General features: G+C 44.0%; 1 protein-coding gene across 1 annotated transcript in view; it reads right to left on the reverse strand.

The window, feature by feature from the left end:
• Positions 1–1110: 1110 nt before the first annotated feature.
• ABCB6 (ATP binding cassette subfamily B member 6 (LAN blood group)) overlaps positions 1111–16705 on the reverse strand; it is a 67941-nt gene continuing 52346 nt past the window's right edge. The window contains exons 16-20 of the mRNA XM_073634310.1: positions 14996–15170; positions 7748–7860; positions 4616–4710; positions 4430–4498; positions 1111–3619 (exon numbers count right to left, since the gene is read on the reverse strand). Coding sequence (XP_073490411.1) covers positions 3463–3619; positions 4430–4498; positions 4616–4710; positions 7748–7860; positions 14996–15170 — 609 coding nt within the window. The 3' untranslated portion in view covers positions 1111–3462. The remainder of the gene's footprint in view (positions 3620–4429; positions 4499–4615; positions 4711–7747; positions 7861–14995; positions 15171–16705) is intronic.

Genomic DNA, 16705 nt, shown 5'->3' on the forward strand with positions numbered 1-16705 from the left:
TGGTAACTTATAGTCTAGAAATGGAATCAAAAGCGGCAAAACTGTTGAAACAAGTTGGGTTGAGAAATAAGAGGATTGATGAGGAAGAGAGCAGTGCGGTCCACAAAACCTACACACTTTAGGTTCATGACCTGCAACCTCTAGGCCTTTTATATCAAGATTATAGTGAATCGCCATGGCTAGGGCTTTGATCACCAAGATGAACAAATTGGGGGAAATAGGACAAATTTGGTGTATACCTTGGGAAATTGTAAATTTGGAAGTAAAGCCTTCATATTGAATAAAGGCCTTACTCACCTTTAATCCTGAGCTCTCTCCTGCAGTACTTCTGTTATGGTACAAGATTACCTCAGTCTTCAAGGTATAATGTGTACTGCTTTACATTTCCTATACATACTGCATCTGGTCTTCCAGCAGTCTTCTGCTCAGTCATCTGATCTAACATCATCCTCCTCCTCCATCATGAAAGCCAGAAGAGGCCCAGTGGTGGGCCACGGAGGAGGACAATGGGGTAGCACTGGTGAGTGGAGAGGGTGAGTGCAGGAGAGAGATGGGACACACACATTGTGTATGTATATTTATATATATATATATATATATATATATATATATATATATATATATATATATATATATATATATATACACACACACACACACACACACACACATATAGTTCAGTCCATATATATTTGGACACAGGCACAATTTTTTTTTTTTTTAAAGGTATTTACCAAAACATATTCAAGCTATAGTTATATAATGGCTGAAAGTGCACACTCTCGGGTTTTATTTGAGGGTATGCACAGCCAAATCAGAGGAAGGGTTTAGTAATTACAGCTCTTAAAGCGGGGTTCCACCCAAAAGTGGAACTTCCGCTCATCGGATTCCTCCCCCCCCCTCCGGTGCCACAGTTGGCACCTTTCAGGGGAGAGGGGGTGCAGATACCTGTATAATGTGAGCCGGTGGGAGAGCTGGACACACTGTCATCACTGGGCCCCATCCGCCCCCTGTGATTCCCCCCCATGCGTCACCTCCTCCCCCATCTGCCCCGGGATCATGACCAAAGGTCTACAAAAAATTTACATTAAAAAAACACACACAAATATCTGACGCTTATTAAATATTTGTATTTATTAGTGTCAGTGCATTTTAAATATTATATTGTCAGTGTTCTTGTCCACAAATAAAGGATGCAGGGCCTCAAAAGAGTTTTGGATGATTTTAAAAATGCACGGAGTCCATAACAACCAGATCAAAGCAACTAATCCTTCGCTAAGGACAACACAGACAGCATCACTCAATTCTCTGTTTTCCATGAGGCTCACTGTTCAATAAAATATAAATTATGTCCCTATTCAAAGCACCCGTATCATTATACAAATCCTGAATTAAAAAAAAGAGCGAGCTAAAATCTTCCACCCTGAGGTCGCAGAGGCTTTTGCACATGGACACCCATGTGAGTTTGTTTCTTGTGTTTGAAATGCACGTCAAATGCAAAGCAGGTTGAGCGCAACCTTTGCTGAGTTTTGCACTCAGACTCTCACATTTGAGCAATGTCGCACTCTATTGCAACAGCATTCGGCAACAACACCCAACTACATGAACTCCAAAACTAGCAGCTCACAGGCAGATTCTGTATCATATATGTAGTGTGGAGGCCTGTCAACACAATCCAGTCAAATATATATAATCAGGTGTGCCCTCACAATACACAGCTGTAGCTAAATTTTGCTAATCTGACAGATTAAATCCAAGCAAAATCTGACTGTGAGTAGACTGCAGAAAAATTGTCGTGCAAGGACCTGTACCTTATAGCAGCCTTTTATAGTCTTAAAATGAAGGGAAGTCTAAAAATGATTTTTCAGTTTTGTGTGGTTCCTGGCTGAATCATATTTTCCAGTGGTAAGGCTTTGCCGCCATGATTTCCAGTCCTGTACAGCGGCCATATACACTATATTGCGCTAAGTTTGTAGACACCCAACTAACTATTACACCTATATGAACGTTTTGGACATCCCATTCCAAACCCATGGGGTACAATATGGAGTTTACATCCCCCAGCTCTTCTGGGAAAGATTTCAACAAGATTTCAGAGGATGTTTAGGGGGGAATTTATGCCCATTCAGTCAGAGGGCTCTGTGGAGGCCACTTAAGTCTCTCCATTCAAACTCATCAAACCATGTCTTCATGCAGTTACTGGTTGAGAAGACCTTGTTCATTCTAATTCAACCCAAAGGTGTTCAGCAAGGCTGAGGTCATGGCTCTGTGCAGGCCATTTGAGTTCCTCCACATCAAAAAATATCTCTATGCAGATGTTGGTTGAGAATACCTTGCTCATTCCAATTTCTCCCAAAGGTGTTCAGCAGGGTTGAGGTCCTCCACAGAAAACCATGTCTTTATGGAGATGTTGGTTGAGAAGACCTTGTTTAGTCCAGTACATCCCAAAGGTATTCAGTAGGGTTGAGGTCAAGGCCACTTGAGTTCCTCCACACCAAACTCATAACACCATGTCTTAATGGAGCTGACTTTGTACACAGAAGCAATTTCTTGCTGGAACAGGGAACCTTCCTCAAAGTTGAAAGCACACAAACAGCCTTTCTCAACCTTTATAACATGGAGGAACCCTTGAAGTAACATTCAGGTCTTAGGGAAGCCATGTCAATAATTATTATATCTACCACTCACTGGACATTAACGTGAAAAGTACATTGAGGATATGTTACGCATATTTGAAACTCAGGGCTGCTCTGAAAATCTAAGTTATTTTTGGCAATAATAATGAAATAAACAAAAACATTTTTTCCCCATAAAACCAAACTTAGATTACAAAGGGTCTTTTCTCTTTCCACTGTGCAAAAATAGCAATGGGACAGTGAAGGAAAAATGGGTATAAGCAACTGGGCAAAGGAAGGGGATTGGTTGGGCATTTAAGTGAACGTATTGCTTTGCCCTGCAGCACATGTTCATTCTAAGCCAGTTGATGGTCAAAATCTTTGCAGGATGTACTTGAAGATAGACATTTTACTGCATGGAAATGTCACTACTGGAGTCTGACAGACCAGAGATTCCGCAAACGCCCACCAAAAACTGAAATATCAGTACCCCGTGCAGCCTCATTCACCACAATGGGCCAATGAGCACAAGGGTGCCAGTGTTTGGGATGAGCTGCAGGTTCTAGAAGGTATGGTTGTAAGAGCTACACTGAGTTCACGTTTGGCAAAAACCTGCAAGATCCTAAATGTGAAAAAAATGGTTTCTGCAGCGTTTTCCCAACATGGGTTATGTCAAAGCAGAAGCTTTGTTCCAGCACGGCCCTTTCCTACCTCTGCTAATAATAGGAGATGTGATCACTGCCATTAATCCTCTCACTTCCTACAGAATGCTGAGGAGGACAATCCTTTCTCTACCCAACATTGTCCACAGCTTGCCGTGCAGCACAAAGCGGCTTTACGCTGCTGTCTAGTGAGGTTTCCTTAGGGCTGGCTTGGGCTGTTGTAGCTTTTCTGAGATTTTGTCTTTCCTCTCAGTCTCGGAGTCAGAGGAGGACTCGTTGTTGCTCTGCTGCTTCTGCCACATTCCTGCATAGATGCCTCCTTTAGAGAGAAGCTCCTCGTGTCTAAAAGCAAAAAAGAGAACAGAGATGAAAGGATTTATTGATCAAAGAAAAGCAAAGATCACCATTTGCCAATTTCAGCCAACCACATCTTAACGCTTCAATACACGGACACAAATAATCATTTTTTAACCACTTACTGTCCAGGGCTGAAAGCAGAGACCTTTGAGAATAAAATGGCGGTTATTGAAATATTTTATGTTTATACAACACATATTTTCAGGAAAAAATACACTAAAATGAATATTAGTCCACACAAACACAATGGAATACCCAATGTTTTGGTAAAATATTAAAAATGAGGTTGTCTCAAGTAAATAGATACCAAACCGGGCAAGATTCAAAATTGCATGTGCTCGTGAAATAGTGACAAACTACAGTACCTACATTTTTTCATAACTGGCGGGGTGGTGCTTTTAATTTCAATAAAACATTTTTTTACACTTTTCAATTTTTGTTCTAACTTTATTGCTACCACATATTGTAGGGAGCTTGTTAGCCCATTTACTTGACGCAACCTCATCTTTTATGTTTTACCAAACAATTGGGTATTAAATTGTGTTTGTGTGTTCTAAAGGGCAGGTAACATGTTTGGGTGTTTAGTAGACCCTGATGTCTCTAAAACACAATGTCTCCTCTGACCTCCAATGCAGCTAATCAAGCAGAGATCGGAAAACCGATGAAACGCCTTTGGCGTTGACCAGATGGGTGTTAAGAACAAACTCTGCCCTAATGTTTTCCAGGATGTGGCGAATAAGCTTTAATAAACTGTACTATTTTTATTAGCCAGGTTGCCCAGAGTGCTGCCCTTACCTTCCTCTCTCTAGAATTTGTCCTTCTTTCAGAACCAGGATCTGATCTGCACTGATCACAGTGGAGAGTCTGGAAACAAAGGAGTAAAAATAATCAGGGATGAAAACCACAGTCAAACCACAAACAGACCACTGCAATGCCCCCCTTTTAAAAACGTCACAGAAAGAGGAACAGATTGATTCTCACCGATGAGCAACAACAACTGTAGTGCGATTGGCACAAACTTTAGCCAAAGAAGCTTGGATGTTGCGTTCTGTTTCAGTATCCAGTGCTGATGTAGCCTAAAAAACAGACAGGTGAAAAATAGCATCAGTAAATCGGGGAGGAGCACGGTACAGAGGGCACCAAGTGTTACTGCCAATATGGACGTCTGGGAAGCAGCTGATGAAACAACATATAACATGGCTGCTTATTGAACAGGTTCCAAGGAGTGTACTTTCAGAAATTCGTTTTTAAACTCTAAAGGGTTGATTTCCTAAAATAGGAGAGTGCAAAATCTGGTGCAGCTCTGCATAGAAACCAATGAGCTTCCAGGTTTTATTGCCAAGGTTCACACCATTTCGAATTGGATGCGGGATTCCTGCATCCAATTCGCAATAGCAGGAGATTCTGACCAGCTCTCTTTGGAGCCGGTTCACATATCTCCGCAGCAGGCCCAGTGTGTTTTGCAGAAAAAGCGTCTTTTGGTCTGTTTCAGGTCCGAATTCAGCCCAAAATTCGGGCTGAGATCGGACCTGAAACGGTGAACCAGCAAGCACTAGACCCCTGCTGTGAGCCGCATGCGGCTCATATATGAACCAAGCCCAATTGAAGAACCTTAAGTTAGAAGCTGATTGACTACCGTGCACAGCTGCACCAGATTTTGCACTCTTCAGTTTTAGTAAATTAACCCCAAAGTCATGTACTGTATGTAAGCATAAAAACAAAAGTCCAGGCGCACAGACCAGAGGCCAAGTGAAAAGTCAAAAAGAAAAATTAAAATGTAGTTGTGACTGCTGTTGTCCAAAACTCATAGACAAATGAGGACAGAAAATAAAAGCAAAGGGGTGAACAGCGCTGAACAGCAGATATAAATAGGACCCTCAGAGGCAAAGTAAAAACTTTTTATTATTGTTAAAAAAATAATAAAATGTTCACCAAGGGATACAGCAGTCAATTAATGGTCATGCAGAGACTTGGATTAGAAAACTGACAGTACCTGGAGCCTCATGGATGACACAGGGGCTTAGGGGAACCCAGCACAAAGCCTTTGGACAAAGAACACAGGAGCACCACTGATGGGGGGCCCATCCACTGGCCTTACGGTTCTGGACGGGCCCCCCACCAGCGGTGCTCCTGTGTTCTTTGTCCAACAGCTTTGTGCTGGGTTCCCCTAAGCCCCTGTGTCATCCATGCGGCTCCAGCCTCCAGGTACTGTCAGTTTTTTTAATCCAAGTCTCTGCAGGACCATCAATTGACTGCTGTATCCCTTGGTGAACATTTTATTATTTTTTTAACAATAATAAAAAGTTTTTACTTTGCCTCTGAGGGTCCTATTTATGTCTGCTGATCAGCGCTGTTCACCCCTTTGATTTTATATATGTCAGCACAACCTATAGCAGTGGTTCATCAAATTGTCTTTATTTGCAATTTCATTGTAAAAAGGGGATTTCCAGCCCCTTTTAAGTTTTGGGGAGTGGGCAAGGGTTAGGAGCTTTGTTGAGCTTTTAATGCAGTCAGCGCTCCTAATAGGAAGACGTCTCCTGTGCGGTGACCAGATAGGAAGTGTGGAAGAATATATAAAATTAATACAAATAAAGTGAGAAAACCCTTTCTAAACTGCGCTGGTAAAAAGAAAAAAAGTTTTGTTGCTGTATTTCCATTGGAAAAATTTCCAACCATTTTCCATTTGGGTGACCGCAAAGAAGTAACTGGGAAATGTCCCCAATGGCAACACAAGTGGCACATAAAGGCTACGTTCATCTTCTCATAAAGAATGAAAAGGTAGCCCAACTACAAAAACCCTCCCCAATGTTTATTAAAGGCAGTTGACCAGTCAACGCAGGCACATGACCGCAGTGACCAATGACAATGTCTTCTTTGAGGAAAAAAGTCACAACCTAGATTGTCATTTATCAACATTGATATGGAGGGGGTTGATGGGGCTATGTCTCAGGAGAAGATGAGAACAGCGGGGACTGGGGCGATAAGGCCACCTCCCGCTACCTTTCTGGGCTTTACCGTCCCACCGGGGAGCGCGGGACTGAAGACGCTTCTGCCGGCTTACCATAGAGATGTATTTTGTCACTTACGCTTTCGGCGGGATGTAAACAAGCCATTACAGGCTTGTGAAAGCACCCGATCAAACTGATCTAGGTCTCAGATGTTTTTAGGGGCAGAGGAGAGATCTGGGGACAATAAAACCCCAGATGTCTCAGTAAAGAGGACCTGTCACAGCCCATGCTTTCAGAAGGGATCCCTTGTCATAACAATAAAAGTGATCCAAACAAGTCTTTGTGTTTCTGCCCTGAGAGGGTGGATGAGCTCCATCCTACCTGCACTTGCTCTTCTTGGACATAGGCATGCTACATAAGCGGCAATTTCTTTCCATCCCTCTACTAAAAATCAAAGTCAGGACTCCAAATCCAAAAAGTTACTGGATTACCATGATAGCCAGGGAACTTGCATTTTAATCAGAAGTTGGCAATGACAGCCTACATATAGTTCCTCAGTAAAGACTTATGCCCCGTACACACAATCGGACTTTCTGACAACAAAACCGTGGATTTTTGTTTGAAGGGCGTTGGCTCCAACGTGTCTTGCATACACACGGTCACACCAATGTTGGCCAACAATTACGAACGTAGTGACGTACAAGACGTACGTGGTATCTCCATTACGAACGCTAGTTTTACAAGACCGAGTGCTTCCAGCTCGTCCTTGATTCCGAGCATGTGTGGACTTTTGTGCATTGGACTTGTGTACACACGATCGGAAAGTCCGACAACAAACATTTGTTGGCGGAAAATTTGAGAACCTGCTAGCCAACATTTGTAAGCGGAAATTCCGCCAACAAATGTCCGATGGAGCATACACACGGTCGAACTTACCGCCAACAAGCTCACATCCAACATTTTCCCTCGGAAAATCCGATCGTGTGTACGTGGCATTACCTTAAAATCAGACAAGAGATTCCAACCCTTCCCCCAAGCTATACAAACCTAAAAACCAGCAAACATCAAAAAAGAAGGATCTGGCTGAAGTTTCACACTTTAGGTACTGAAAGAATGCTCAACCACCCACGGATGAGGACGGTGTGTGACATTAGCTCAGAATCACCTCATCTAGAAGGACAATCTGTGGCGACTTTAGAATGGTTCGTGCAATGGCGACTCGTTGCTTCTCTCCACCGCTTAACTTCAGACCCCGTTCCCCGACTTGTGTGTCATATCCTGCAGACAGAAAAATAAAGAAATCAAAAAACACTTCCCCCAGAATCTGAACCTGTCTCTTGGGATACTAAAACGCAATCAGTTAGTGAGTGTGGTCCCATGGAGAGAAACACTACAGGGCCCATCTGTTCCTATAGCATTGCTCTGTCACTGGCCAGCCTGATTCTGCAGAGTTTCAGCCAGTGATGCAGTAGGAGCAGGCGAGTGATGTATTCATTGATCGTGGTGCTGGGGATTTGCCCCTAGTGACAGCATTGCTAGAGCCAATACAATAGTTTTACCTGCACGGATATACCCATTGTACAGTGAGGGAAAAAAGTATTTGATCTCCTGCTGATTTTGTACGTTTGCCCTATAATTTTAAATGTTGGTTTATTTTAACAGTGAGAGACAGAATAACAACAACAAAAAATCCAGAAAAACGCATTTCAAAATGTTATAAATTGATTTGCATTTTCAATGAGTGAAATAAGTATTTGACCCCTTCGCAAAACATGACTTAGTACTTGGTGGCAAAACTCTTGTTGGCAATCACAGAGGTCAGACGTTTCTTGTAGTTGGCCTCCAAGTTTGCACACATCTCAGGAGGGATTTTTCCCCATTCCTCTTTCCAGATCCTCTCCAAGTCTTTAAGGTTTCGAGGCTAAAGTTTGGTAACTTGAACCTTCAGCTCCCTCCACATATTTTCTATGGGATTAAAGTCTGGAGACTGGCTAGGCCATTTCAGGACCTTAATGTGCTTCTTCTTGAGCCACTCCTTTGTTGCCTTGGCTGTGTGTTTTGGGTCATCGTCATGCTGGAATACCCATCCACGACCCATTTTCAATGCCCCGGCTGAGGGAGGAAGGTTCTCACCCAAGATTTGACGGCACATGGCCCCGTACATCGTCCCTTTGATGCGGTGACGTTGTCCTGTCCTCTTAGCAGAAAAACACCCCAAAGCATAATGTTTCCACCACCCTGATTGATGGCGAGATTGTGATGTTGGGGTCATAGGCAGCATTCCTCCTCCTCCAAACACGGCAAGTTGAGTTGATGCCAAAGAGCTCAATTTTGGTCTCATCTGACCACAACACACACCCAGTTCTCCTTTGAATCATTTAGATGTTTATTAGCAAACTTCAGACAGACCTGTACATGTGCTTTCTTGAGGGGATCAGAGAGCCAGGCCCGTGATTTGCAAACAAGGATGCCTGTGAAAAAATGTAAAGATCCAGCCGCTGCTCCAAAACTCATAAGACCAAATGAGATACTACAAAAATTCCAACACTGCAGGATTTCAGTCCTTCATGGTGTAGTGTGCTACCAATTGTTTTCTTGGTGACTATGGTCCCGGCTGCCTTGAGGTCATTGATAAGATTTTCCCGTTTAGTTCTGGGCTGATTCCTCATCGTTCTCATGATCATTGAAACTCCACGAGGTGAGATGTTGCATGGAGCCCCAGACCATTGGAGATTGACAGTTATTTTGTGTTTCTTCCATTTGCGAATAATCGCACCCACTGTTGTCACCCTCTCACCAAGCTGCTTGGTGATGGTCTTGTAGTCCATTCCAGCCTTGTGTAAATCTACAATCTTGTCCCCGATATCCTTGGAAAGCTCTCTGGTCTTGGCTATGGTGGAGAGATTGGAACCTGATTGAATGATTGATTGCTTCTGTGGACAGGTGTCTTTTGTACAGGTAACAGGCTGAGATTAGGAACACTCCCTTTAAAGGCCAAGTTCACCTTTTTTTTTTCTAAATTACAGTTCCCCTTTTCATGTACTTTTTTGGCAAAAATAACAAAGCTTTCCATAAAATCTACAGACACGTACCTTACTGTCCTCCATCCATGATTCCAAACATATCTATTGCTTCTATTGTCTTGCGTCCTTACAGACTTTAGGTCATGACACAGGAAGGAGTTGACCAGCTGAGCTCATTAGCACACATCCTGCATCATCCACCCATCCATTCCCAGATGCACGTTTTTTTAAATGAAATGCAATCAATCAGTGATCACCCTTCTCACTAAATACACAATATACAATCAGATTGCATAGTATATGGCCATCTTTATAAAAGTACATAGAAGGGAGTGGACAGAAACACTCAGCTGTTAAGCCCTGTTCACATCTCTGCATAGCGGAAACTCACATTCCCACATGCACTTTTTTTTTTTTTTAGCGGGGAGGAGGTGTTTTGGAGCATTTTCACTCATCACAAATAGGGCAGCCCATCCACCTGAATGGGCTGCCCTACACGCAGCAATCACCCCAAAGAAGCTTCAGAACTTTTTTTAGAGTGGAGCTTGGTGCGTTTTTTACTGCGATTTTTGGTGCAGCGCATTTCTGAAATGGTCCCAGCACAGATCCCTGGGGGACGCCACTTCCCATTCCTGATCATTCCGATTGCTTCCCATTTATCACCCCCCTCTGAACTCACCCTTATAGCCAGTTTTCAATCCATGTACTCACCCTATGGTCCATGCCAACTGACCTTACTTTGTACAGTAAACGTTTATGGGGAACTGTGTCAAATGCTTTTGCAAAATCCAGATACACCCCATCTACGGGCCTTCCTTTATTTAGATGGCAGCTCACCTCTCCATAGAAGGTTAATAGATTGGTTTGGCAAGAACGATTCTTCATGAATCCATGCTGATTACTGCTAATGATACCGTTTTCATTACTAAAATCTTGTATATAGTCCCTTACCATCCCCTCCAAGAGCTTGCATACTATTGATGTTAGGCTAACTGGTCTGTAATTCCCAGGGATGCATTTTGGCCATTTTTTTAATTATTGGTGCTACATTGGCTCTTCTCCAATCAGCTGGTACCATTCCAGTCAGTAGACTGTCAGTAAAAATTAGGAACAATGGTCTGGCAATTACTTAACTGAGTTCCACAAGTACCCTCGGGTGCAAGCCATCTGGTCCCGGTGATTTATTAATGTTTACGTTTCCCAAGTCTATTTCTGATTCTGTCTTCTGTTAACCTTGAGGGTCCTTCCTATGATGTGTCCTGAGGATAAACACTGCAGTTTTGGTTACTGAAGCCCCCCTGTTTCCCCCATGGAGATTGAGAAGAATAAATTCAATACCTTCGCCATCTCCCCATCCTTTGTAACCAGATGTCCTTCCTCATTCTTTATGGGGCCAATATGGTCCATCCTCCCTTTTTTACTGTTTATATACTTAAAGGAATTTCTTGGTATTTTATTTGCTCTCCTCCGCTATGTGTCTTTTGTGTTTTAACTTAGCAGCCCTAATTGCACCCTTACATTTCTTGTTGCATTCTTTGAAAAGTCTGAATGCTGATGATGAGCCTTGTATTTTTTGAACGCCTTCTCCTTTGCGTTTATATGCATTTTTACATTGGAGTTAAGCCATCCAGGACTTCTGTTCCCTCTTTTAAATTTATTTCTCAATGGGATGCACTGGGCAGTGCCCTTATTTAAGCAACCCCTTCTCTTCTCCGTGTTCTTTGTTCCAAGGATTTTATCCTAATTTATATCTTCTACCAAGGTTTGTTAGTTTAGGGAAGTTGGCTCTTTTGAAATTCAGTGTCTTTGTATTCCCCTTATGTTTACTATTTGTGTGATTTATACGAAATGACCTGTGATTGCTGTTTTAATTTGCCCCGTATTTCCACATCCGTGATCAGGTCTGTATTGTTGGTAATCAGTAGGTCTAGTAACGCTTTGTTTCTAGTTGGTGCGTCTACCATCTGACCCATGAAATTGTCCTGCAAGACATTTAGGAACTGGCGAGCCTTAGACGAATGAGTGGTTCCCTCCGCCCAGTCTATGTCTGGATAATTAAAATCCCCCATTATGATAACACTTCCCATCCTTGCTGCTAATCCAAATTGTGATAGGATGTCCATCTCCCCCTCTTCCCTCAGATTAGGGGGCCTAAAGCATACTCCCAGTATTATTTTTCCCTTAGCTTCATCCCTTTGGAGCTCTACCCATAAGGATTCCACCTCCTCCCTAGCTCCCTTATTGATGTCGTCTCTCACATTCACTTGTATATTATTCTTGATATATAGGCATACCCCTCCCCCCTTTTTACCCTCTCTATCCCTGTGATAATGGGAATACCCTTGAATGGTTGCCAGCCAATCATGAGAGCTGTTGAACCAGGTCTCTGAAATTCACACAAAATCTAAATCTTCCTCGTACAACAGTATCTCTAGTTCACCCATCTTGTCTGCCAGGCTCCTGGCATTGGTGAACATACCATGTAGTTTAGACGGGTCACATACTGTCCTCTTATTGGGTGTTCCGAGATTGCAAGTAGGACCTGTTACTATACCTTGGGTTTATGTGTTTTAGTCAACCTGCCACTAATACCCCCAATACTACCCTCTGGAATATGTTCCGTGCTGACTATCTCTACCTCTGGCGCCCCCAACCCCCCCCCCCCCATCGCCTAGTTTAAAAACCACTCTAACCTTTTGGCCTTCTTCACTCCCAGCAGATCCGCACCCTCCTTATTAAGGTGCAGTCCATCCCTTCTATAGAAATGGTGACCGACTGAGAAGTCGGCCCACTTCTCCAGGAACCCAAACCCCTCCTTACTACACCAGCTCCTCAGTCACTTGTTTACTTCCCTAATCTCCCTCTGCCTTTCTGGTGTGGCTTGAAGTACCGTTAGTATTCCTGAGAATACTACCTTGGAGGTCCTTTTCCTCAATTTAGCGCCAAAGTCCCCAAAATTGTTCTTTAGGACACTCCATCTGCCTCTGACTTCGTCATTGGTTTCAACGTGCACCATGACAGCCGGGTCTTCCCCAGCCCCTCCGAGTAATTTGTCCACCAGATCCGTGATGTGCCGAACCCGAGCGCCCGGTAGACAACATACAGTTCTGCGCTTCAGGTCTTTGTTACAGATTGCCCTCTCTGTACTTCTAAGTATCGAGTTCCCTACCACCAGAATCTGTCTTTCCTTTCCCTTTGCTGCCCCCCCCACTCTCACTGGAGGAGTTCTTCCCCTGGCAGCTAGGAGAGTCCCCTCATCTCCAACAGTGCTGGTCCTGACCAGTTTCACTAATGTTACTCAATGGAGCATACTTGTTGGGATGCTCCAGCCCAGGATCAGCCTCCCTGGCACTTCCCCCTCTACCCCTCCTGACTGTCATCCATCTACTCTTTTCTAGTGCCTGCACCTCTTTGTCTCCACCCGCCTCTGTGCTGGCCCCTGCCGGGTACGTTCCTGGCTCTCCTTTAGTATGGAGGGTCTTCTCAGTGCTGACAGTTGCTTCCCTAGATTCATAACCTGGGCTTCTAGGGAAACAATGTGCTTACATTTTGCACAACAGTATTCGCCCTCGATCGGATGATCAAGGAACGCATACATGCCGCAAGATGTACAAAGAGTCGCATCTCCACACTCGTCGGGCATCGCACCTAATTTAATGAGGACTGGGGATTATACCCTGTCCAGATTACCTAACAACTAGCTTCCTGACACTAATACTCAACAATACAACACACAGGTACTCAACAAGACAATACACAGGTACTCACAGCACACGTGTACCCGCAGTCCACGGGTACACATAATATACAGGTACACACAATCCACACACACACCCACACACAATACACAGGTACACACAATACACAGGTACTCCCAACACTCAGGTACTCACAATACGCAATACTAAGAGAGAATGCTCCTAATCTCAGCTCCTTACCTGTATAGAAGACACCTGGGAGCCAGAAATCTTGCTGATTGATAGGGGATCAAATACTTATTTCACTCATTAAAATGCAAATCAATTTATAACTTTTTTGAAATGTGTTTTTATGGATATTTTTGTTGTTATTCTGTCTCTCACTGTTAAAACAAACCTCACATTACAAGTCGTAACTCCATGATTCCCAATGAATACCATTCATATCTGTGCGATTTCAAGTCGCAGCGACTTCAAACTAGTCTCTGCACTACTTTGGTCCGACTTTGATGTGACTTGAGGTCCATAGACCTCAAGACTACACAGGCATTGCTTCACGTTGCATCAAACTTTCAGGTCGCACAAGTGAACCTTTAAGCGACCCTTAAAGCTGAACTCCAGGAACTCACTTCCTTTATAAAAAGTGAACACACACACTATGAGTTAAATCCAGGAAGGTGCAGGACATTTACTGGGCTTATCTCTATTATTTAGAAAACAAGAGAGAGTGCCCCTGGGACTTTGTAGGCAGTGGTCACACCAAAGTAAAGAAGTATAGTAAAAGTACAAAGTTTTATTTAAATATAAAAATAAAATCTGAAGGCGAAAACCCTATGGGTTAACCAAGGAGGTGCATGACATTTCCTAGGCTTATCTCTACTATTTACATCTGACTGTTTTATTGCAGTCCCGGGCGAAGGCCATTGCTGTAGGTCCGAAAACTCGACACTGGACCTTCTGGTCCCTGCATCTTTAAGAGTAGACTCGCTTAGACTGCTATGCCCACCTGTCCCCTCCTACTGCACAGTCACGGAAGCCTTTGTATTATGTGAACTCCTTCACAAAATATAAAGGCTTCTGTGAATGGGCAGTAGAGGGGAGTGGTGGGCATAGCTGCTCTGTGTTCTTCTCTCCTCTCTTACAAACACAATTGTCTGGAGTGTATGTTCTGGCAGAGCCACAAACCTGTCAGAAATAAATAATAGAGATAAGTCCAGGAGGCAGCATGCACTTGCTTGGACTTAACTCATAGTGTGTCTTCACTTTTTAATAAGTGGCTGAATTCATGGAATTTAGCTTTAAATCAGAGCCACCCTGTAAAAGACTTATTTTCTGGTGGGTGGACTCCAAACTGTGCTTTCTTGAAGGGCTACGGGCACCAATGGAATCTGATACCACCAGATGTTCTGGATGCTTGGTCCCTGCTGGGATTTGTGGTTCCCGCCTGCCAGCCCCATTACTGTGTCCTGTAATGATGTAGCGGCTTGTGGGAGAAACCACATGCAAACCTGCTGGAAGCTCTACCACTTTGCTTAGTGTTTTTGTATGTAAAGTTATAGTATATGATTGATTATATAGTATATTGATTATTTCAGCTTCTATAAACATAACTTCCCCTCCCAGTTATATGCATTTTAGAAACACAGAGAGCATTTTCCTACACCTATTTATGGCAACCCGTCATTCACCCACCATCACGGAAGGAGAGGATCCGTTCATGAATATCAGCCGCAACTGCCGCTTGCTCCACCTCCTCATCGCTGGCGCTGACGCGTCCATAGCGGATATTATTCCGAATGGTATCATTAAACAGCACCGTGTCCTGAGGCACCACCCCGATGTGGGAGCGAAGAGAGGCTTGCAGAACCTAAGAGAGAGGAACCAATAAAAGAATGAGAAATTGTAAACAAAACCATGTGACATTCATCAGTTCCAGGAGCACCAGAGAAAGAGTTTCTTCTTCCGAAAATAAAAGGTTTTAAAAAATAAAACCCTTTTAGGTTAGGGATGCTGTAATATTTTAAAAGTAAATCAGCGATTTGCTCATTCAGGAAAAAAACAACTTAAATTTCCCTCCACTCCCTCCACAGATGCACTTTCTCCCGACTTCCCCTCTCAATAAAGCAAGACAGTTACGAGTGGCTCTCGACCAGCCTTCTTCAACCAGGGTGCCCAGGAACCCCGGGGTGCCTTGAGGTTTCTTCAGGGGTGTCTTGGCAAAATGCCTAAAAGTTGATCAAATATTGTATAACAAGCCAGCAGGAAGATCAAACCTGCCTTTTAGTTACACAAAGCCACGGGTTTTCTGCATTTTTTGTACATTTTAGAATGTGGTGCCTCGAGAGCACAATTTTAAAGGGTGCCTTGACTGAAAAAAGGTTGAGAAACACTGCTCTAGATGGAGCTTACACAGGGCTGAGGACTCCTCCTCACCCCATGTGACAGTGCTTGGCCAATCACCAAGTGCAAGTGCTGTCATAAGACAGAAAAGCCAATAAGTCAAGTGATCCTCCATATCTAGAGGTGCTGGGTATTTTAGCATCCCTACTGGGTATTTCCTTTGTTCCCTTTCTTTGAGCCAGTGGCGTTGTTAGGTGGGTGCGGGGGGTGCGGTCCGCACCCGGGTGACACCCGCCAGAGGGGTGACACCCGTAGGTAGCGGCACGCACCGCTAAGTATACTATATAGTATACTAATGGGGGGCTCTGCACTGGGGGGATTCTATACTAATGGGGGGCTCTGAACTGGGGGGTGTCTATACTAATGGGGGGCTCTGCACTGGGGGGATTCTATACTAATGGGGCCTCTGCACTGGGGGGATTCTATACTAATGGGGGCTCTGCACTGGGGGGTGTCTATACTAATGGGGGCTCTGCACTGGGGGGTGTCTATACTAATGGGGGGCTCTGCACTGGGGGGTGTCTATACTAATGGGGGGCTCTGCACTGGGGGGATTCTATACTAATGGGGGGCTCTGCACTGGGGGGATTCTATACTAATGGGGGGCTCTGCACTGGGGGGATTCTATACTAATGGGGGGCTCTGCACTGGGGGGATTCTATACTAATGGGGGCTCTGCACTGGGGGGATTCTATACTAATGGGGGCTCTGCACTGGGGGGATTCTATACTAATGGGGGCTCTGCACTGGGGGATTCTATACTAATGGGGGCTCTGCACTGGGGGGATTCTATACTAATGGGAGGCTTTGCACTGAGGGGATTCTATACTAATGGGAGGCTTTGCACTGAGGGGGATTCTATACTAATGGGGGCTCTGCACTGGGGGATTCTATACTAATGGGGGCTCTGCACTGAGGGGGATTCTATACTAATGGGGCCTCTGCACTGAGGGGGATTCTATACTAATGGGAGGCTCTGCACTGAGGGGGATTCTATACTAA

This window comes from Aquarana catesbeiana, linkage group LG06 (assembly GCF_042186555.1).
Source record: "Aquarana catesbeiana isolate 2022-GZ linkage group LG06, ASM4218655v1, whole genome shotgun sequence".
In the NCBI taxonomy this organism is placed as follows: Eukaryota; Metazoa; Chordata; class Amphibia; order Anura; family Ranidae; genus Aquarana; species Aquarana catesbeiana.